Here is a 24876-nt window from a genome sequence, read left to right as displayed (position 1 = left end):
AGCAGCAGCCTTATTGTTCCAGGAATATTAGTAAAGTACTAAACTACACAGAGTTTCAGCAGTTCATGGCATAACTGGGAATACAACCATCTGCAGATGTGCACATCCCCTGACAAGCATGTGTATAGAGGACTCGGGAGTTACGAGAGCAGAAAGCAGATGGAGAGAAATACATCAATTCCATTTCCAATATTAATTAAGAGAGTAAGGCCTAATTCACATGGTCTTTTTTAACATCTGTTGTGCCTTTGCAAGCCATGGAGAGGAAAACATTGGTGCAGAACTGCAAACTGGCATGGTCTGTATGAGTAAGCCCTTGCACTCAGCTAAAAAAAAAATAAAGTAAATGAGACTCCTGTTCACCAGAATTTACATTTGTGAGCTGTAAGTGAAATAGGGTTAGACATAAACTCACCGTTTGCCTCCGCCGGTAGGTGAAATTCTTCCAGAGCAGCAGTCCTAGTTGTGTACAGTACGACATCTTCTCCCTGAGAGTCCACACTGCTTCACCTCTGCAGCTCAGGCAGAAGTTGTTGCAGTACCAGAGACTTTAGGTTGCTCATTAACTGGAAGAGTCAGAAAGGGAAATGATCAGAAGCTTTTTCCTGAGGTAAGCAAAGCTTCACACATACAAGTACGGACAGATACAGGACAATGACAGCGGTCAATGTAGAGAAACTGCTGGATGACAACCAGAAAATGGGACACTATTAGTGGGAAATGATGGTATCTGTCACTTCACTAAGTGCTTCTCACAGGAGAACAATGACATATTGTTGGCTGTTTTCAGGATACAGCTATATCACTGGTATCCAGTTGTGCAGATATAATATAAATGGGTACATGGCACACTGGTAGGTAGAAGAGCTAATTGGGACACATTATCATGTCACGACAATAGGCCCAATGATGAACAGTACAGATAACAGTGGTGGGGGACACAAAAAACTGATGCCCTGTCTGCACAATATATTTATTTACAGTATATTAGATATCGAACCTTTTCTGCTTTATTCGCAGAATCTAACTAAAGTAAACCAATGAGCCTACTAGCACCACATTTCATACATTAAATTGCCTAATATTTTCCGAAACATTGCAAACTGCAGCTTAACAACGTTTTCTAGCCATGATACATAGTAAACATTTCATTTCTCTTTAATCAGGCTTGCTCTGTCATAAGTCAGACACTGCTGTGGTAGATTATTTTGGTAAGGTCTAACGCTTTCCATCCATTCTATACTTTGCTAGGAATACTGAGAGTGTCTGTAAGTATGCGCTGTATTTGTCACATTTTTAAGATGTCATATATGGCCTAGCAGGGTATCAGCATGGTAAAACTTGAAAAGGTCATGGGTTATATAAATGTACACCCAACGTATACAGTATAGTATTTACTTCACTTTAAAAAAAAACAATGAGCTGGTCATAAGATCTAATAGAGACACTAAGAATTATTTTGAATCATACTGGAAGTTCAATCCAAGTGTAATCAAATTCATTATTGAGGTTTGGTGAGTTCATTTGCCTTTAGGAAATAAGGAGATTTCATGTCTGCCATTTATCCACCATCTGCTTGCAAGAACAATTCAGTGGACCTTTGTTCAGACGTCACAGATCAAACTACTCCTTAAGCTTTTTACAAAGCACACTAAAAAGAAAGGTGCAATAAACTCTTGTAGAACTGGTAGCACTAAACAAACATTACTACTTCCAACCATCTCCATGTACTTTGAATGCCTCTATTTTCTATTGATAAGCACCACAACCACCAATTCCAGCTTTTTGCATGCTTTAATAGGTGCTGCTCCATTGATTCTGGCACAGTTGAATTTTTTTCTGTAGCCCTCTCCAGTCCTGAGCAATCAGTGCAGTTAGTTTTGGTGCTGATATGCTAAATTGGTTGTCTATTGCCAAGCGAGCTACTCCCTTGTCTTCTCTGGCCCAAGACTGTCCACTTAACATTAAGGGTATTTTTACAGTAAATTTTTTTGGATCCGATTTTTAAAAGATTCTAAAAATGATTTTTTTTTTGCCTGACAAAAAACCCTGTGTAAATATATCCCAAAGAGCCTTATTATTACATCAGGCAACAAAAGTAGCTGCAGTGATTGCTTAGGAATGGTAGGGGCTAGAGAAAAAACTCAAACTGCACTGGAATCAGAACCTATTGAATGATGCAAATCCTGAGATGGGTGGATGTGGTGAAAGGTCCCCTTTAATACAGTGGCCAGGTAATATTATTTCTCCTGGTTCACTTCTACTTTCTATGGCTTACTAAGTAGGCCTATCCGCTTGCATGGTTCAGGACGTAAATGGCATTTCAATGAAACTCTGAGTGAGCGGCAAATGGTACAGTGTCATTATAAAATGAAAGCATTGTGATCCATGCTCCTACTCTCAGATTTTCATTACTGTCCAGTGGCTAGGTTCATCCAGTAATACATCATACCAAGACAGTGAAATAGGATAACATACTATTTTTAGCTCAGTAATGCTATTGGCAAATTGAACAAGCCTAAAAAAAGATTTTTGCTTTTTTACATCAATACTCTGAAGAAGCCATCTGATACTGGAGACAATTTTGTACTTGGTCATGTATTCTTTATTTCCCATTGACCTTTTTATTGAACACACAGAATAGATGGGAAACATAAAACAGATATAGACAACAGGTTATCACTGAAGGACACTTTATGGCAGCCGTATTTTGATAACATACACATGTATGGTCTAACAGTGTCTTAAGGGGACTGAATTCTGCAAAATGTATGCAAATGACTGGGTCATAAGTGCTCTTTGGAGAGGAAAATGACCACATAAAATGTGTAAGCACGGACACACTAACACACACTGAAATCTATGTTATAATTTCTTGTGAGAATGATCAAATTAGATGATCTGGTGGTGGAGGGGGGCTGTTTCTTCATGAAGACGTAAGAATACACATCAGAAACATTTAACCATAGAGAAGTTGCACAAACAAGCGCTACTACTAGAGATACTGTCTATGTTACACACACTGCTAGTCAGAAGGGGTACTATGTCTCCTTAAAAAGTCTACTGTCTTTTCCGGCCACCTTGTAGTGTGCAGAGTCTGGTGGCTTGCCAGAAAATGCCTGGTAATGAACTAGGACAGGATGTACCGTATATACTCGAGTATAAGCCGAATTTCTCAGCACAGTTTTTGTGCTGAAAAAGCCCCCCTCGGCTTATACTCGAGACAAGCAAAAAATAAATAAATAAATAAATAAAAATACCAACCGCAATAGTAATATATAGAATCTCCCATAAAATGGTGAAGAGAAAAAAAAAAGAGGCTTTAAAAAAAAAATAATACAAAAATAATGTAAATAAAAGTTCTAAATCCTTCCTTTCCCTAGAATACATATAAAAGTAGAAAATGACTGTGAAACACATACACATTAGGTATCCCTGTGTCTGAAAGTGCCCGGTCTACTGAATATAGGGGATCTGCAGTGCTCCTGTTCCGTCGGAAAGGGGTTAATAGGAGCACTGTAGATACCCTATATTCAGCCAGGCTGAATTCCAAGTGGGGGAAAAAAAAAAGTCCTCAAGCTCAGGGAAGGGGCAGACAGACAACCAAAACACCTCCTCCCCTTCCCCAGCACCCAACAACTACTGCACCCAAAAACTCCGACCATTTTAATTTTTGAAATTTTCCAGTAGCTGCTGCATTCCCCCCCCCCCCCCCCCTCGGCTTATACTCGAGTCAATAAGTTTTCTCAGTTTTTTGTGGTAAAATTAGGGGCCTTGGCTTATATTCAGATTGGCAGATTGGTCTGTAGCCTGCTCAGAGTCTATTCTATCTTGGACTATCCATAGATCAATGAAAAAGAGGATTCATACTTTAATCCCAGATCATGCAGGGAGCTACCTTCCAAAAGATGGCACTAGAGCAAGTCTTTCTTTTCCACTATGGGGGACGTATTTGCATATTCTTTATACATTCCTAGTTCTTTCTTTACTTGTAGGGAATAGTTCCGTTCACTGCCATGTGTTTTATATATCCTGGCCATAAAAGACTGTACATGTAAGTTTGGATAAAGAAGTAATTAGAAATGTTTACTTTTGTGTTTGGCCCTGTAAACTCAATTGCAATGATATGCCAAAATTGTTTCCTAGTATTTCAGCTATAAACATTGGCATTCTAGCTTGTATAACAAAAAAAAATACATAGGTCCCATTGTAAAATTATTTCCTTTATTTTTTCCTTCTATACAGTCAACGTTAATGGGGAGATAGTTATGAAAATATCATCAAAGAAAATCCTAATTATGGTATAATGCACCTGAACCATAGAAACATTGCAGCATTGGGCTAATTCACTGTTCACCCATGCAATGTACTGTGTGCTGATAATACAGAAAATCGTCAGTGCTAAGGAACACACCTTAAACACTGAATTTGGGGTAAAATAAAAACACTTAGCTGGAGATATAAAAATTACTGGTAATAACATCACTAACCATCTTATAAGATTTGTCAAATTGACATGGTCTAGCTTTAACACATGTTCAAGACCCTTCCTGTAAATGCACTGCATTCTTTTAGACGTTCCCTTAGGTGATGTACTGTACTGACATGCTTTATGTACACGGAAAAAAAAAAACTTAAGAAGAAAATTGACTGAATAACTAACTGGTGAGCTATAAGAGACATCTATCTATCTTCTTTTTCAACTCTGTAGTGGCATCACCCATCTTCTTCGGAGTGGCCTGCTGGGGAAGTAGCATATTAAACAGAGATAGGAATAAGCTCGACAAGCTGATTAGAAGGGCCAGCTCTGTCCTGGGGAGCCCCCTGGACCCAGTGCAGCTGATGGGTGACAGGAGGATACTGTGCATGCTGAACGCCATGCTGGAGAACAAATCCCACCCCATGTATGAGACCGTGACAGCCCTGGGCAGTACCGTCAGTAACCGACTGCGTCACCCCAAGTGTGAGAAGGAGCGTTATCGGAAGTCCTTCCTCTCCGTCATGGTTAGGCTGTACAACCAATACCGAGCTAAGCGGAGATCATTCCATACAGAGAACTGAAGAAGCCTTAAGTTGTGATATCCCTTCTACTATTTTTTACCTTTATCTTTTTATCTGTACCTACTGTCACTGTAATGTCTCTACTGGAGCTTTTGTCTTTGTATCTTGTATTATTATTGTGTTATCTATGCTGCTGTAACACACTGAATTTCCCCATGGTGGGACTATTAAAGGATTATTTTATCCTATCTATCTATCTATCTATCTATCTATCTATCTTCAGTGTGTTAACTTTAAAACACGCCAGAGTTCTGTCTTATGGGAGGATATAGGTCTTCTGTTGTAAGTCCTAGTCACCTATCCCATGAGGCATCTTATACATATATGAACAACACATACTTATATATACATATGTGTTCTTCTAAGTACATATAAGTGTATACCTAATCCCAATAATAAAGATACCATTCATGACAAAACACAATCCTGCATGTGACACTGCACACAGATAAAATGCACGTTCCCTTCTACTATTGGGATGATCTAAATCTTTCGATGCAGAAAGGACATACAGTGTGTTACCATAGTAATAGAGGACCATATTATGTAGATTTTTTTCTTCTACTTTTTAACCAATTTTATATTTTTTGCAGTGGGACACATGACATGACCTACTTTGTAGCCTTCAGTAGAGCGTATAATTTTACTGCACAGGGAGCTGAAACGCAGGCAAAACCAACCATCTAAGAGAAAAGCAGTGAACTTATAAACTGCATTCTACATTTATGCCCACACACTTTTTGGGTAACTGGTAAAGGAGTCTCTTATTTCAACAGCAATGTGAACTGGGGAATATAACTTGTCCATGTGCTGAATCCTTATAAATATACGATCTCATACATGACAGTATGAAACACAGATACAATAAAATGGGCATCGATGAACATGCTCATTTGGCAGGAAGGGCAGCATGATTCCCCTTCCTAAGGCGACTACTGAACATTAAGCGTTATTTCAGTAATTTGACATATTACCATATTTTGTAGATAGGGGATAACTTGAAATTACTAAAATACCCATTTGAGGTTGCAACGGTCATGCTGCCAATTGTACATAGTGTTCGTAAATGGAATTGCAGTAAGGTTTTACTTCTTCCAACGGCATGGTGGTGGCTTGACATCTTGCAGATCACAATACAATCACTAAGCCCAATGTGGTAGCACCACTTTACAATCTCAGGTCCCACAGCTACATTTTGCCATGTAGCTTTAGCCTGACTTGTGTCTTAACTTGAATTATGTTAGGGTCACCCTTTCTAAGGACTGCATACTAGTCGCAGGTTCTCTTTGACTAGCCCTCTTGGTATTGCCTCATCTCTATCAATGACTGTAAAGCAGAAAGGGGAGTCCTACCTAACACTTTAGATTATCTCCTTGAAAGCAAGTACATATCCCAAAACAGTAAAGGTGAAAGGTCAGAGGATATCTTTATTCAGCTTCAGTAAGCCTATCATTATTGTTTTAGTAATTATAAAGAGCAAATAACATTTCTGCATTTTTAAAATCAATGACCAATGTCTCATCTCTAGTTTAGTTCTGGTGCCCCGACCATCATCATTATGACAACATCTAGTATTGTGTACTCATCATCAGACTTGTTCACCAGGTATTTCAGGTAAGGATGGTATTAATAAGGATTAGATCACAAATCCTATTAACGTTATTGGGGCTACATGAGACATCTGCTGTGGAATGTTAATGTTGTTCTGTTACACGTGGTCACCTATTTCAGCCATTTATTCTAGTCACTTATACTGGTAACCTCAATACAGACAGTCCAAAGAATTACTTCAGACTTGACTATTACAAAGTTATAAGAATAATAATAATGTCAATAATAATAACTGAAAATAATATTACAAGTTTTTGATTTTTTTTTCTGTAAAGTTTATAAGAATATGACAAATTTGTTTAATCACTTTGCTCTAGAATTACCTTTATTTGTGACCAACTGGAAGATGTAGTCTTAAGCCTTCTATCTTTGGTATGTCTTAATCATTTATTGTGCATGTCCACTGGAAACATTTCTATGCTGTAACCTTTCATTTTCTTACTCAATAAGTAACGTATTGAGAAAAAAATAAAAAAATAATAATAATAATTAGAGATGAGTGAGTACTGTTCAGATCAGCCGATCCGAACAGCATGCTCGCATAGAAATGAATGGACGTAGCCGGCACGTGGGGGTTAAGCGGCCAGCCGCCATCAAAGCGGAAGTACCAGGTGCATCCATTCATTTCTATGGAGCGTGCTGTTCGGATCGGCTGATCCGAACAGTACTCGCTCATCTCTAATAATAATAATGCTAATAATAATAAAAATGGTATTGACAATTGTTTCAATATTCTATTTACGTGACCTGCACCCTTAAAGTTTTTTCTGACGTGCTTTTCACAGAAAGTCTGCAGAGTTTACCTCTGAGGACTTTCTCCTCCAATTATATCTATATGGAAAGCACCAGCATTTCCGTATGTATAATTGACAAGCTGTGATTTACAAAAACGCAACTGTGTTTTTAAATCGGAGCATGTCTGCAGCATGTGAATCCTATCCACTTTGCTGGGAATGTACAATGCTGCAGTTTTTGCTCCGGTGTTAATGCCTTTGCCCTGGCCTCACTTTCCTAAAATACTGGAATTTTTTCATGTTCTTATTTTCATTGGCTTCCATTCATGGTATAGTCTATGGTATACTCTAAAGCCTCGTGGCAACCCCCTTTGGGCTAGGCCCATTCATTTGGGCCTAATCTGGAGCGGAAAGCCGCGACGGGATGCCATGCACTGCACCAGCATCCTGTCGCGGATGCTACGACAGAATATGCACACACGGATTTGCGTGTGAACTAAGCCTAAGGGTATTTTCACACTGAGGAAATGGTCATGGATTGGGTAGATGGGGTGGTTGGCATGTTACTGCCCCATCCCATTTATTTCAGATAGATGTTTAATATTTCACTGCTTATTAAACTCCAGAACAATATCCCTTTCAGCTAAAAAAAAAATATTTCCATTTGTTAGCTTCACTGCCATAGTCAAAATTTCTACTACACTAGCAAGTTTGTATCTTAGTGGCATTGCTTGTCTGGCAAAGTGGATGGGAGTGAAAGGTTATCTGCGGTAAACAGTATGTGGGAAGAAGGTTCCATCACAAGAATGTAAAGTTGGTAACATGAAGCAGGCATCATAAATAGATGCATTCTGTGAGTGCGTAATATACACATTCCCTGTCAGACATATTACTTAAACATCCGCAGACGTGCAATAAATGTGATAGCTTAATGATGTTTAATGGTATTTTGCACCTTCAACTCAGCAATTAAAGTTCTTGAAAGTGTTTGACAATTATTCACATTTATACTGACACTACAAGGGGAGGAGGATGAGAAAACACAAACAAAAACAGTAAATAAAGAAAAAACTTTACGCTACATAATATCCAAGTTTTGGTCGCATTCTGCACAAGTGCAAACTTGCTAAATATACTTGCTAAGATTCAGTTCTAAAACACAATCCCTTTTTATAAAACATTGCATAGTGGTTCCCTGTTATTTGGCATGTTTACAGGCCCTTGCTGTTTGGCCCTGTTCTGTTTTTGAACTTTTTGTATTGTTTTTCTAATTTATATATTTGTTAGAAATAAAGAATTTATATAAAAAATATATATTACATAGTAGTGGTTGTTCTCTCCTGATAAATTTGCCTAAAGAAGAAGCCCCATGTTGCGAAAATGCTGCATTTTACAGTACCTGCAAAGTAAATGGGTTTGTGGCAAACTCATCCACACATTGCAAAAAAAAACAGCAAAAAAGTGCATTTCCAAAAACGCTTGCTGCAGCATGTCATTTATACCTACAGAAACGCTGGTCATTTTTGTATAGTAATAATGTACCGTCACTCGGTCAAATCTTTGGTGCACAGAAATGGCCTCTCACAGCCATAATACATAGAAGAAAATTTCTGGCACTCAAGGTATAAACTTCCAAATAGTATAGAACTTTATTACATCCGAATTTACATAATGTGCCAGAAATTTTCTTCTAGGTAATTTTTGTATAGATATATTTTGTATAGATATACCATAATATGTGCAGAAAGTCTGCAAAGGAAAACTCTGCAAAAACGCAATGAAAGGGCCCCTTCACACGGAGTATACGCTGGCTGATTCTGAACGTGTAGACGTTCTGAATCAGCGGCGTTTAGAACAGATCCCATTGCTTTCTATGGGAGTCGGCATACGTGCGCTCCCCATAGAAATGAATGGAAAAAAACAGCCCATTCATTTCTATGGGGAGCGCACGTATGCCGGCTCCCATAGAAAGCAATGGGATCTGTTTTAAACGCCGCTGATTCGGAACGTTTACACGTTCAGAATCAGCCAGTGTATACTCCATGTGAAGGGGTCCAAAAAGAAGTGTCTTTTGCTGCATTTCGCTATGTGGGGTCTTAGCCTAAAATCATTCCATTTTTTTTTTTTTTACAATAGATACTACTATAGGTAATTAAAGATGTTGAGCTGAGATGCTACGATTTTTTTAAATTTTTTTAACATTTTTATGAAAATGCTGTTCTGGTAGATTACTCATTCACATGTTATCAGCAAACATCACCCAGGAAAATCAATAAGAGATGACTCTCACACATGACACATTCACTGTTCTATTTTGAAACATTTTCCGGGCAGCATTCACCCTGCTGATCAATAACACTATATACTTAGCTTTTTCTGTGGCCTATAGACTAATATATATATATATATATATATATATATATATATATATATATATATATATATATATCCTATTAATATTATAAATGTGAAAGTTTGTGAGTTTGGATGTTTGTGGGTTTGTGTGTTCGGATGTTTGTTAGTCAATCACGCAAAACCCGCTTGACCGATTTGGCTGAAATTTTCCTCAAACATAGTTAATACACCCCATTGCGCAATAGGCTACTTTTCGTCACAATAGCGCACATACGTTTTTCCCAGGACCCCCACAAACCCCAAACTCACATCACTATCTCTGCAATCTCACACACTTTGGACCCCGATTTGGCTGAAATTTTCCACAAACATAGTCCCTACACTCGATTGCGCAATAGGCTACTTTTCGTCACAATAGCGCACATACGTTTTTCCCAGGACCCTTTGGATGTTCGGATCTTTGGCGGTCAATCACGCAAAAACCGCTCCACCGATTTGGCTGAAATTTTCCACAAACATAGTCCCTACACTCGATTGCGCAATAGGCTACTTTTCGTCACAATAGCACACATACGTTTTTCCCAGGACCCCCACAAAACCCAAACTCACATCACTATCTCTTCAATCTCACACACTTTGGACCATAGCAAGCCACAAAATTCATATTACCCCCTACAGCAGAGGTCAGCAACCCCTGGCACACATGCCAAGAGTGGCACTCCTGCCATATTTCACTGGCATGCCAGCAGCACAGGACCTGCAAGAGTTAAATAAAGTCTCTTCTAGAGCTGAGGCATAAGGACACTCCCCTGTGAGAGGGGTGCAGGAAACCCAGGGGGTGGAGCTTAGTTGCTCAAGTCTCTGCCTGCTATAGTGATAGCTCCTGCCGAAGCTGCTAGCAAACTGAAAGTAAGAAGCACACAGCTCCCTTCCTTTACTTCCTATTCTCATTAATGTCAGGCATTTGGGGTTATTAGTTTAGTGTTAGTAACTCCATGTACCTCACATTAATAGGAATAAACCCCATCATGTCCCTCATATTAACCCCTGTGTGCCCCATATAAAGGTTACTAATATGTGAGACATATGGAGGTACTAATAAAAGACCTCAGTAATGAAGATACTTAATTATTACCTCCAAGTCTCTCACATATCAGTAACTAGAGATGAGCGAGTACTGTTGGGATCAGCCGATCTGAACAGCACGCTCCATAGAAATGAATGGATGCACCTGGTACTTCCTCTTGGACGTAGCCAGCGCGCTTAACCCCCCGCGTGCCGGCTACGTCCATTCATTTCTATGCGAGCGTGCTGTTCGGATCGGCTGATCCCAACAGTACTCGCTCATCTCTATCAGTAACTCTTACACTGGGGTTAATGTGAGGGACATGATGGGGTTAATTGCTATTAATAAGAGGCACATGGAGTTACTAAACTGTCATGCACAGGGCCAGACTTTATGTTGCGTACTCAAGAGTATCCTGTGCCCAAAACTTACATGTACTGGCGGAAAATAACAAATCATACAATGTCGTATATCGAAGTATATTAACCTGAAATACCTCTGTCCCAAAGTCACTATGTACAGTTTATACCAACACCGTATAGCGGCTGAAATACAAATTACATTCAACACAAAAGTCTCATGTGCTCTCAGAATTACAGCAACAACAAGATACACAGTTACGTTTTATATCCCATACCTTATACACATTACGAAAACCTTACCCGCGACTGTATATACCCACTTCTACAATCACCGCAGACGAAGTCGTGGGTACCAGCTAGTATATATATATATTGTAACTAACAGTATTGTGACAGTACAGAGATAATAAACATAGTGATGACACAGTACAGGGATAGTAACCTCAATAACATAATTATACAAGAATAATGCACACACTAAACGCTCACTGTGTACACTGTGACATTACAATATATGAAGAGAACAATTCTCATCATGTCACAAGCAAACATCATGATATCAGAGTAAAGTAATAGAGGCACATTCAGTTTTCCACATTCCCTTCCATCATCCACACATTGCACCCTAGGTCTCACTGAAAATGGACCCTCTTAGTTGTTGGACCTCATAGAAGCAGCTATGTCTGCTACCCAGGTAGTTACGTCCATGCTAAACCACTTATATGCTGCTATAGGGTCAGTTAGTGGCAAAAAGCTGAGAAAATCAAGTTTTTAGTCCTCATGTGTTGCTAACATCGCCTACTACAGCATACATATAATTTAGATACTGTTGTGGTGATGGCATCCGCTTAAGATTTGTAGACAATTGCTATTGCCCTGAATTTAATAAACTAACAAATAAAAAGTTAACAAATTATAATTCTACACTACCACTCTTTTTGGGAAAAGTGTCACCTGTGCCTTATAATCTAAACCCATTCTCCAAAGAGTATTTAACCCTGTGTAGACATCATATATATCTCATTCCTCTACCTGCCTTTACATCTGCTATTGATCAAGAATAACTCCAGTGCATCTGACCTCTGGTTTGTTTTGTTTTTTTTCTGAATACTTGACTTTGCTGCTGCCCAGCATGTGATGCACAATTACTTAGGAGACAGGAAGGGGAATAGAGGAGATAAGAAGCATTTTGTGTGTGATATTCTGTAGAGTATGGATAGAGAGGAGAGACCCATGTGTTCAGTGTATTTTATGTTACTCGAGCAGAAGAGAAACATCAGAATTATTACTGCATTACATCCAAGTATTTTGATTCCATTATAACCACAGACTTAGCACAACTGATATTGTGAACATTACAACTCTGTAACACTTTGGGGCATATTTATCAAATTAAGTCCAACACTTTTCTGTGTTTTTTAAAAGCCAAAATTTATGGCACACGCCAATTACAACACTGCCTAGCAGATACAGCCCCGCCGGTTGACCACAGAAGGCAAGGCTGCAGGTCAGATTTCAGAGCGCAATGTTACGGTTTCTTCCTGCAAAAACATACTGATAGGGAATGTACGGTGAGAGCCCTATATGGGATTTTGACTCTAAAGCACTCTGGAATATGCTGGCACTATACAAGTAAACATAATAATAATAATAATAATAATAATAATAACAACACTGTTTTGGCTCAGCAGGAAAAAGCAGTCCTAACCTCTTACATGTATGTGACTGTCAGTGACTGTCTAATAAATGTCTGACTCACAATGGGGTCAATACCAACTGCTTATACATCAATTAGTAGAAATATTATCTGTGGTAAAGAGGTCTACTGAAAGGCAAACACCATTACAAAATACCTTTATGAAATAACTGCATGTTAGTAGCTGACAAGCCTTTAATAACCTAATCACCTTAATACAATGGCATATTGGAAAAGTAATAGCAAAGATAAACTACAGTATATAGTATAATAGAGTGTGCATTTTATATGTGCACCCACCTTTCCTTTCATATGTACACCTACAACACAGAGCATATAGCTCATATTACTGAGGAGATAACTATGCGGGCCTGAGGGTAATATTTCAAATAATTTACATGAGGCCATTCTGCACAATTCACATATTCCATAGTGGATGCTACATTGCGGTGTACTGTAAATAGTAAGGAAGCAAATACCTATCATTCTTGGTAAGTTGTAACTTATATAGAGTCACATCATCAGTTATAGTGTTTAGTACAAAAATGTGCTTGTAATATACATATGCTTATTGTATTACTACTAACAACTTGATGACTTTGTAACTAATGCAAACAATTACAGATGTATTAATAATAATGCTATTAAAAGTCCAGTATTTGTTAAATTTCCAATGAGAGATGAGCAAATAGCAGAAAAATAACAATTTTCCTAGTTGTCTGGCAAGCAGACAGTTTTATTTATTTGTATCCAACAGAGTATACATAGTAATAATGATTGAGCCCTCATGGATGTCATTAGGGAGGAAACAGATAGCAGTACTCTAGAGAGACTGAAGGCTTACAGTATTCCAGTAAACATGGCTTCAATTTGTATTACGTGACTATAGAACATGTCCAGGCAAAACTGTGAACAAAATCAACCATATGTACCTACTATAGTCGACTATAGACTAGTAAACTACGTTAAAGGGGTATCCCCATGAACATAATGATTTTTAAATTTGTAGATAATTAAAAGTTAAACATTTTTGTAAATGTAAGTAATTAAACATTTTGCAGAGTTTTAAAGATATTCTCTAAATATCTTGTCTTGTTATCTTGATCAGTTTCCAGTAGATACGACCATGAGTGCCGGAACTTTCTAAGGTCAGATAACCAGCCATGATTTCCTTATTGTGGCCGGGATATCTTATGATACATGTAGTGTCTCTGCCTGATAACCCAGGTACAATAAGAAAATCATAGCTGGGTTCCTGACAAGTCCCAGACCATAGGAAGTTTCTGCATTGGTGGTCGTATCCAATGGCATCTGATCAAGACAACAGACTGTCACCACTAAGATGGTTAGAGAAAATCTTTAAAACTCTGCAGAATATTTAATTACTGATATTTGCAAAAATGTTTAACTTTTAAGTACCGTATCTACAAATATACATATGATTATGTACATGGGAATACCTTATTGCATTGCCTATGGCTTTGTCTATGCCTCCCATAACTTAGGACAGCTATAATGCTAGTGGCATACTGTGCCTGGTCACGTGTGTGTACATAGGGTGAATGATATCCTAGAGCTGGCTGTACTGCTGTGTATAGATATCAAATGGCCTAGTGCCAGCAAAAGTGAGAGAGCAGAGTGTGAACAAAGGATAAAAATGCAACATGTAAATCTGCTCCAACAGCCAATATTCTGTGCAGGACAAAAGATCTAATACTAGTGAGAGATTTCTGGGATGACTGTAGGATCATTAACACCTTTACAGTCAGGAGATCTGATATGTCAGAGTCATTTTAAGTTGTTTTTAATTGTCAGTTTGTAAACATGATGGACTGAGTTTTGGAATGGGGCCATTACTCCTGGCAGTCCAGGTCTGTGATGTCACAGTGTCTAAGAAAAGAACACAGTGAACTTATTATGGATAACTCAGAAAACACTAAGTCTATAAAAGAGAGAAGACATTGTACAAGAATCCTAAAGTAAAAAAGAAAATCTTGTGTAATGTAATGTATCTTTAGACTGTCTGTTTCAACCACCAATTAATTGACTTACTTTGTGTCAGAATTGTATGCCAAAATTTGTTGCATCTTAATCCATGGCTACTTTATCTATAAACCATTCCCACTGTTAGATTGATAGAAAGAATGGTCTTAAATAGACTCAAAACAGTGTGCCCAAAACGCAGCTATTTCAGGCCAGAAAGCAGGTGTCTAGCTGACCATTGGGGAGAGCTATGCACTGACTAATGGCTATATGTACAGATAATCCATTTTTATTCAAGTTTCAAAATTTTTATCAAACCACAAACATTGACAGCTCATATATAGTCCATCTTTATAGCAATATGTCCAGTGAAAAGTCACTGATAGAAAGGAGAACATAGACAGAATCACACAAGAGCACAGAAATCAGGTCCATCTCTTGGAGCCACTAAAATGTTACAAGAATTGAAATAAGAAGCAACAAAGTAAGCATAACACAGAGTAAAAGAACAAAAGAAAAAAGAGGGGAAAGTCTGGCAAATAAAGGGGACTACAAACAAAAACTATAGCACTGTCTGTTACCCAGAAGCTACCCAAACAAAGTCACAAAGAATCCAGGCCACCATGACCACATATAAAATTCAGTCACTTAATATCAGCAAACTCAACAGAATCCATGAAAATACTCATGGAAAACCACCAACCAAGGGTCAGCCATGCTCCTCTGCTGCCAACATTCCTTCTACCATAATGTAGTACAACTAAGCGGCCCCTCTGGTTCTAGTTCTGGATTTCCAGTACCACTTCCATTCTGCCTACTACCAAGAGATACCCTTTTTCACATGAGCCAGCAGATAAAAGAAAGCAATGTGGTCTGGGAGTGGAGGTATTCTAAATGAGCACCCCCAGTAGATATGAAGTAATTACGAGCTTTACGAACGCTCCCATTGAAGTGAATGGGAAGTGTTTAGAAGCGCTCGCGTGTACGGCTCGGAATGAGCCGAGCGCTTACGCCGTGTGAAGGGGCCCTTACTGTTTACACTGAATCAATGGCCCGAATTTAGACACTTATATTACTTTGCCCCGAAGTACATTTCAGCAACCAGCTCAACTCAATCTACAAGGGCCATGTCAAACACTGAAAAGAGAATTTGGCTCTATATCGCCACCTGTCACCCACAAGTAGTACTACAGCCAACTAAAGTTGATGGGTGTCATTGAAATCTCTGAACTTGACAGTGTTACCTGGAAAGTATATATAACAGATATAGATTCCTGCCCCAGCTTGCAATGGAGTCAAACTATTAAACACACAAGGTAAAGCAAATTAACCTGACAGCATGTTTTGGGCCTTGCAAAATTGCTTAGAATGTAAGCTAGAATGGGAACACTTATCCTGTCTATGTACATACACAAGCACAAAATGAATATACCCCTCTTGACACAGCAGTGGCCCCATGATTCAGCATGAAGAAGTATATTTAAATACAATGGGGGAGTTTTAGTAATGACAGTTCACCATTATACTTTGAGCCAGTCTCTATCCCACGAACTTGGTGCAACATGACGTTGAAAAAACAAGTCAAACCTGCAATTGTTTTCCACCATATTCGCATTTGTGGGGTTTGTTCCAAATGACATATCTATTAGTGTCTAGTGTCAGCTTCAAAGTATATATGGACGCTGTGAGTTGTAGTGATCACTAGGTATGCAGGCAGAAATGTTCCATAAAACTATTATCTGTATATATTAAATACAGTATAAATACATTAGAAAACGAGAAACCTCTTTGTTCTCTAATAAAGCTATACAATTACAACATTCAGCCTATGGCTCATTAAAATGCACATAACAAAGTGCCAGGAGGATTTGTATATACTATTTATTTATTCATCAATCACATGTAGGTATGCTCATGAGGCTTCATGTGTGCTAGTCAAACACAGGATCACTATGGTAAACAGACACTCCATTTTAAAACCACTTGTAGTGCAAATGTATCAGTATCATGTCTATTCCCACCATTGTATAGAAATTGCTGAGCCCATTAAGGAAAATAGGTAGAGATAATGGCTGTAAAATGATAATAAATCATAGAAATATCCAGCATTCCAACAACCTTCAGGGCTTCCTCTTGTTCACAAAAACATCCTTTGCTCTTGTTAAGCAGACAAAGGGCTTCATGTTATTTGCATGCAGAGCAGTTCTATGCTGATACTGCGTCTTCCACTGTCTTTTCCTTGGCAAACCTCTATAAGGTGACCACCCAAAATTGCACTGAAAGGTGGTCTAGGGTGCTGCTCCTATCAAAGAACGCAGTAAGCATAACATATGGGGGGACTGAAAATCTGTCACTTGAACTCTGGTCTGAATAAGGTGGTGGTCTTCCTAAATAGGTGGATTTCTATACACAAACACTGAATATACAGTATCCAAAAAACAGTGATGGGGAAAACCAGTGAGAACAACAAAAAGCCAATTTTAATGTCTTAATAGGAACTTTTACAAGCATTAAAAGCCATGGAAAAGAGGCCAAAAAATATATTATCAAAGGATTTGCAGGGGCTATGAACACCTGGCTCTTTTAATATTTGTTCAATCTAGAATTGGCTATGTACATATAGAAACTATTTACTGTGAAATACAAGCTACATTAGTTTGTATAGGACTAATAAGTCCTATACTGTAAGTATATTAAAATCTACCTAGAGGGTATACAACAAGTATTCAATGGTTAGATCCAGGCTCTCACTGGCATCCCATTGCGGCATTCCGCTCCGGATTAGGCCCAAATGAATGGGACAGAGCCTCCCGCCACATACGCTGTGGAATCCGTGGCAAGATAGAGCAGCTCACTTCTTTTTTCCACTACTAGCTAGCAGAAAAAAGAAGCAACAGGATCCCATTGAAGTCAATGGGTGCCATTTTTGGCAGCAGATTTTGAAGTGGATTCTGCGTCAAAATCCGTTGCCAAAAGACTCCGTGTGAACTAGCCCTTAGAGTGCTAATTAGAGCACATTGTAGCACTTATAATGCAAGTTTTCTGCCATCTTCCAAATGAAGTCAAAAGAAGCTGACCGGAACCAGAGCTTCTATATGCTTCTTTCAAGAGTATAATGGAGGCCTTAGAGCATGGACCCAACCAAACTAATTTTCGGATATCCTTTTTCACTTACTAAAAGTTAGGGCTGGGCAATTAATGGAAAAACAACCAAAACTGCAAGTCAGCATTAATTAATTGATATGAATGTGCTCACAATCCAATAGAATAATTATTTTACACCCATGCTATCTTGTTTCACACTGCCAATGCTAAAGAATATGTCACTAAATATACACTGTCCAGGCAGAATTGCTAATATGGGAATAACAGAAACCAAAATGATGTGGTATGGCATAGAGGGGGCATGGCATATAAAAAACAAGAGTGTCCTAAAACAATTATTCATTAATCGTGTTAATCATGTTCAATTGATGGTAACTTGCATCAGCCCTACTAGAGGTAGACTTTAGCCATAAATAAACTACAGAAACATATGATTCACAAATATACTCTGCTAGCTACAAATCATGTTAAATGGCCTCTGAAACCAATAAAATGCCATCTGGAATTGTCTGTCCAGCATTCATATACAAAACAAAGTAATAAGTGTATTACATGTGGCAATTAACAAAATGCAAATTACCAGTAGTCATAACAGTAATTGCAGGGTGTAAATAATAAAAACCAAAAATGGTAAACAGGATGGCTTATATTAGGGCTGGACAAATGACCCAAATCCAAGTCAAAATTAATTGAACAATTTACCTTGATTAGGATTCATGAATAATTATTTTAGGACATGCCTCTTTTTATATGCCACACATCCTATTTATAGGCCACACCATGCCACTGAATTCTGGTTCCGGTTATTCATATATCAGCAATACTGGTTAGATAGTGTATAGTTAGTGCCGTAGCAAATGTCAGCGTGAGGCAGGATGACATGAAAAGACAAAGACTGAAATAATGAATGTCAGAAAGTTTACAACAATTAACTGAGCTGGCATTCGATTTTGGTTATTTTCCGATGAATTGCCCAGCCCCAGCTCATATATAAAAATGATAACACTGTATGTGTTTGTGACACATAGTTATGTTGCAACTTGTCCTTACTGTACCGGCCACTCTTCATATGTATGGAAGTATTCTTATGTATCCCTATACATACCTTTCCAAGTATCCCTATAGCTTTCTCTATACTGTATAGAGTCCAAGCACACAGGGCATATATTTAATATGAGGTATGAATATTTATGGTAGAAGACCTATGAACCTATATGATATATATAATACGGCCCTTTGCAAGTGCACAAAGTCTCAGTATGTTAACTCACCATAAGAAACATGAATCAAATATAAATCACAAGGCTATAAAGATCTAACTTACCTGAGTTTGTTTTATTCAGCTATATAAAGATTGAATAGACCAGATCATATGGCTACACCAGGCAAATCTTATGACATTCCAGTAAAGTGACTCTGCGTGAAAGTGTGTGGCACACATCATACCCAAACACTACAGACAAAAGGTGTTGCAATTTTGTGCAGTGATGATCATCTATCTGATAAGAGTCAATATACAGCAAACTGGTCTAGCCTGAATCTATATTTGATGACACTGCCTATAAAATAAGACATGACGGTAACTTATATTTCATGTATATATAACAGTATAAAATGTCACAGTGTCTTGGGGAATGTTTAAATAAAAAAGATCTGGGAGTCACAGCTCATGTGGCCCTATATACAAGAAGTACAAGCAAGGTGGTAAATAAGGAGACAAAGAATACATAGGGAGGACAGGCATATCTGGCTAGCATTTTCTGCCTAAGGTTTTAAGCTTGTTCCACTTTTTCCTGAGCACTTTATCTTTTACCAGTGACTACTCAGACTCAGAAAGGTTACTGTCGGTCATTCCTCTCCAAAGCACTCAACAGCTCCAACGCCTGGCTATAATGGTAAGCAGCCCATAATCATACAGGCTGCAGATGGGTGATCACACCTAATATAGCACATCAAGTAAGACAACAGAAATCACAGCTCTAGGGTCAACAAAAGGACTCTTAAAAGGAAGCTTACTGCACAAAACACCACATCTCCATGGTGAAAAGCACTAAAATTAGTATACATCCAGTCTTATGGCATAATCCTGAAAAATGAATGGAAATGGTGGCAGTTGGAGGTATATAATCCTGACTATTGTATGCTCAGTTTAGGAGACGACAAAAGGAGATGTTTTGGAATTGCGTTTGTCCCTACACTCCAGCATTTGGGTATATTTGGCACTTCTAGACAATTATGTAGTTACATTGATATTGGTAGGATAACAGATCCTATAGACATTGGTATTAGGCGGTAATGTTGTGCATGCCAGGGCTACAATGCATGTAAATAGAAGTTAGCGCTGTTGTCTTGCAGAACCTGGGGCTGAATCTCACAAAGAACAACATCTGCATGGAGTTAGTCTATGGCTTTCCTTCTGCACTCCAAAACCTTATTGTAAAGTCTAAGATGGAGATATGCTAAATGGAGGAAATATCACATGAAAGACATTTCTATCATAATAATGTTGTCCATACACAGTAGTTATTGATCAGGTATCTCTGATCTGTGGAAATGGATAGAATGAAAGTCAAGATTATACAATACCAGGCTCGAGTCATGAGTACAAGGCAAGAAGCTCCAAGTAAACAAAGACTACATAGGAAAATAGACTGTATGCTGTATGCAGAAGCCAATCGTTTACATATATATATATATATATATATATATATATATATATATATATACATATATATATATGTATATATATATACATATATATATATGTATACATATATATATATATATATATATATACATATATATATATATATATATATATATATATATATATAGTAGGTAAGGCGACCCTGACCTTGGTGACAACCCTGGAGACCTGGACATTATAGAACAATAAGGTGACATCTCTGTACTACATACACCAGCTAAGGGTAAACCTGCCAAGTATATCCAAGTGCTTCCATAAAGTCCACAATGCTGCTTAGAATAGAGCTGGAAATGTCTTTACCTTCTTCTCCTCAGTCTTAATGGCTCCTCAGAAGAAAGCCCCTCCGCTGTAGCCCCTCAGAGCAGGCACATTCATAGGACTAGTGTAGACTCCAGTCCGGACAGAACAGATGTGATGCTTCCCCTGGCGTGCAGTGACTGGATATGTCCTGTCAGCATCCCCTGCTTGCTTGCACACTGTCTCCCCCTCTCTGCCTGAGAGAGAAAAAGAAAACACATAAAGCAGCGGCAGCCCGGGGTTTATGTGCTGGAGTTCCTTTTATAGACGGAGCAGCGCAGTACAGAGAGGTTACTAGCGGTCATATGAGAGCCGTGCTCTGTTTATGTGCCTCAGTCTGCCCTGCCAGCAGCACGTGTACCCAGGCCCCGCCCCTTAAGACGGCGACCCGGCTGCTGCACTGCTCCTTGTATTGTCCTGCTTCACACTCATTATACTATGGACGACAATGACCTAATGGTGTCTTGGTCAGGGCTATGGTTTCTGCCGTGTGTATGTGCTATATACTGCGAGGAGCTCTGGTAAACAGATGACGTCTTCTCTTCTGCTGCTTCTGAGGAATACATAGCGCAGGGCTGGCCTGGTGACTGTACTGTGACACATGAAAACAACTCCTTCGTGACAAGATGGGAGAACGAGTTACAAAGCACACAAGTATATGTCAATAAGATGCTAATAACCATGTCATACTAGAAAGACCTAAACTGGCTAAGGAAAGGGCTGTGGACTCATTGGCTGAGATTCTGTTTATTTAGTAAATATGGGGACGTTTTGGTAAGTCCATATAAAAGGGGGCACATAGGCAGGCTGCTCACATTCTACCAAAACGCTGGTGAGAGGTACAGTACCTGCTATGGCAGACCCTCTGGAGCTGTTGGTCCGGGAGCGGGTAACTAGCCAGGGCCCTGGATGGTTGCTTGGCCTTCTGCAGCAGACGAGCGGAGCGGCGGTTGGGGAACCAGCATCCAGGGGGGCCGTCCACAGCGGGTGTCCCGCCCGCCATCGCGTCTGAGCCCCAGCCTGCGGCAGTGCTGGGGGGGGGGGGTGAGGCAGCAGAAAGAGGTCCGTGGTCGTGGCAGGCGGCGGGGGACGTCGTCAGGAGAGGTGAGCGTTCGGGCTGGGCAGAATAGCGGTCACAGGGGGTGGGGGCAGATAAGGGGCACCTGGCCATGTCGGAGGCTTGCTCTGGCGGGCCCAATATGGCGGCCTCCACGCGGGCACGAATGATGGTGGCGGTTCCTGTGTGTTCGGTGGGCGGGGCTTCCCCTCTCCTCTTTGATGGCGGCCCGAGCGTCAGCGATGGACACGGAAGTTGGGAGGCGGAAGGGGCGGAGCCTGGCGCTGTTCACGCTGGGGAGGACACTGTTCTCTCCCTGACAGGTTTTCCCCCTGATACTGCCAATGAAGGTTTCGGCTCCAGGGAGGGTGCTACTACTCAGCTTACTAGTGGGCATGGGGCTATTGTGCAGGTTCATACTGGCGGCTTGGGTTCTGGGGTCGGTGTGGGCAAAGCCTCCAGTCTTGTCGTGGGTGCGGGGTCTGGTGGTTTAATTTCAGGGGCGGCGTTTTCTGTTCCCACTCGGACGAGCGCCGCTGTGGTACATAATTATGCGGACATGTCTCGCATAGGTCCATCCGCTCACAGGCGCAGAGGCGTGTTGTCGGGGGTTGTGGGGAGGGAGTGGGGAGCTGGTGCCGCTGACAGGTGTGCTAATGTGTTTTCTACTTTCGAGTCTTCTTCATCAGAAGACAGCAGGTGCCGCCGCAGCAGTGGGCACCACGTGGAGTCTTCAAGAAGACACGATAGCTGGAGAAGATATCACAGTTGCAGGAGGTACAGCAGACGTCGCACCCCGCGCAGTCGATCGTCCTCCAGGGCCAGGCGGAGCTACAGCCGTCAAGACCGAAGGCTGCAGGGCAGGTTGCATCCTTCTTTCTCATACCGTGGCAGTCGTCGGGGGACTCCGGCGGCTGATCGTCCGGAGAGGGCTGCCTTTTCTTCCTCTTGCATGAGACATCTGGAGCTACAGCCTCTACCTACCGCATCGGTTCCGGTCGAACCTCTTCAGGTCCCACTTGGATTGCGACATGGTGAGTACACCTGCTGTCCGGCTTGGGCACCTCACATTACACCCACACCCTCACCAGGACAGGACATCTCATCCTTTCTTAGGCAGTCTTTGGAAGCATCGGATAGTTCTAAAGTCGGAAAGGTTTCAGAGACAATTGCTGCAACCGGAGGGGTCGCTCCCTCTCCGGCCGTTGATTTGGCTTCAAACCCATGTCCCGATGGAGCTTAGGGATAGAATAGTTAGAGGGGAGAATGTGGACATTTGGTTCTTACTGCCGGCAGAACACATTGCTGTTGACAAAGGTGGCCAAGACATTCGGCAACTGGCTGCAGACCTTCTCTACCTTAGCTTACATTACATGCCAGGCTTGTCCGGCGAAGGGCCCTGAGCTCTTTATTTATATAAACACCATATACAGTGCGCATAAATCGCATGGGGGCACGACCTGGTGGCAATACGAATATGAAAATCCTCGTCACCTGGCTCTTACCCCCTCCTTCGGTTGAGCCTCTAAGGCCACCGACGTTTGCATACAGCTCATCCTTTCTCCATGCCACCAGCGGCCATTTCTGTCTGGTGCCGCCGGTGCAGGGCAACAGCCCGCAGCAACGGCACAGCGTCAGAGTGGAACGTGCTGGCTCTACAATGAGGGCCACTGCCGCTTCCATGCATCATGTCGTTTCCGACATGAGTGCTCCATCTGTGGCGGGTCACACTCAGCACTGTGCCGCTTCTGCCGTAACCGGCAGCGTGGCAAGCAGAGAACGCCGGAGAACTTGCAGCTGTTGGGGCAGTGGCTCACACTGTAACCCAAGAAGTGGGTGGCAAGCCTTCTGCTTGAAGGTTTTTCTGTAGGTTTTTATATCCCACATGTTCCCTTTTCGGTTATGTTTCTCTCTCCCAATTTGAAATCAGTTAGAGACAATGAGGACATGGCCTGGGAGATGGTATTGAAGGAGGTGGTGTTGGGCCGGATGGCTGGCCCCTTCCCTGACCCTCCTTTACCCAATTTGAGGGTCTCTCCTTTGGGTTTGGTTCCCAAAAAGGAGGTAGGCAAGTTCTGGCTCATACATCACCTCTCATACCCTCCCGGGTCATCAGTCAATGATGGCATTTTAAAAGAGGATGCGGCTGTGTCGTGCACCTCTTTTGACAGGGCCGTTTTGTTAGTGAGAAGGGCGGGTCCGGGTGCCCTGCTAGCCAAGTCCGACATTGAGTCGGCGTTTTGGTTGCTGCCAGTGCACCCGGATTGTTTTCATCTGTTGGGTTGTATGGTTAGGAAAAGTTTTTTCGTCGACATGTGCCTGCCCATGGGGTGCTCCATCTCGTGCTATTATTTCGAGCTATTTAGTTCTTTGTTAGAGTGGTCCTTGCAGTACGAGACGGGCATCCCATCGGTTTTGCATCGGTTCTTGACGATTTCTTGTTCATTGGCCTGGGTGGTTCGACCGTTTGCCCATATTTGTTAGCTACATTTCAGGCTTTGATGTCCCAGTTAGGTGTTCCCCTCTCAGCCGAGAAGACGGAAGGCCCTTCTACTCGGCTGTCTTTTTTGGGTATAGAAATAGATTCGGTCAAGATGGTGTTCAGGCTCCCGCCTGACAAGCTTGACCGTCTCCTATGTCTGGTAAAGGATTTTCTTTCAGCGAAGAAAGTTACTCTGCATCAGATGCAGTATCTCCTCGGCCTGCAGGATTGGCTGTCGCTGGCGACAAGGGGCGTGCTACGGCCTGAGCATTTCATTCGTGTGATGCGTCCTCTTAAGGAGGATCTTTGTGTTTGACAGAAGTTTTCTTTCTAGTTTTAATGGCCAGGCGATTTTTCAGC

At 40.7% G+C, this 24876-nt stretch overlaps 1 protein-coding gene across 1 annotated transcript in view; it reads right to left on the bottom strand.

Annotated features, from left to right (window-relative positions):
* ABCA1 (ATP binding cassette subfamily A member 1) overlaps positions 1-21253 on the bottom strand; it is an 89197-nt gene extending 67944 nt beyond the window's left edge. The window contains exons 1-2 of the mRNA XM_075279861.1: positions 20981-21253; positions 416-566 (exon numbers count right to left, since the gene is read on the bottom strand). Coding sequence (XP_075135962.1) covers positions 416-481 — 66 coding nt within the window. The 5' untranslated portion in view covers positions 482-566; positions 20981-21253. The remainder of the gene's footprint in view (positions 1-415; positions 567-20980) is intronic.
* Positions 21254-24876: the final 3623 nt, after the last annotated feature.

The sequence above is a fragment of the Leptodactylus fuscus genome, chromosome 1, assembly GCF_031893055.1.
Source record: "Leptodactylus fuscus isolate aLepFus1 chromosome 1, aLepFus1.hap2, whole genome shotgun sequence".
NCBI classification, from domain to species: Eukaryota; Metazoa; Chordata; class Amphibia; order Anura; family Leptodactylidae; genus Leptodactylus; species Leptodactylus fuscus.
The sequence above is the reverse complement of the archived record's forward strand: the minus strand, read 5'-3'. Positions and strand labels throughout refer to the sequence as shown.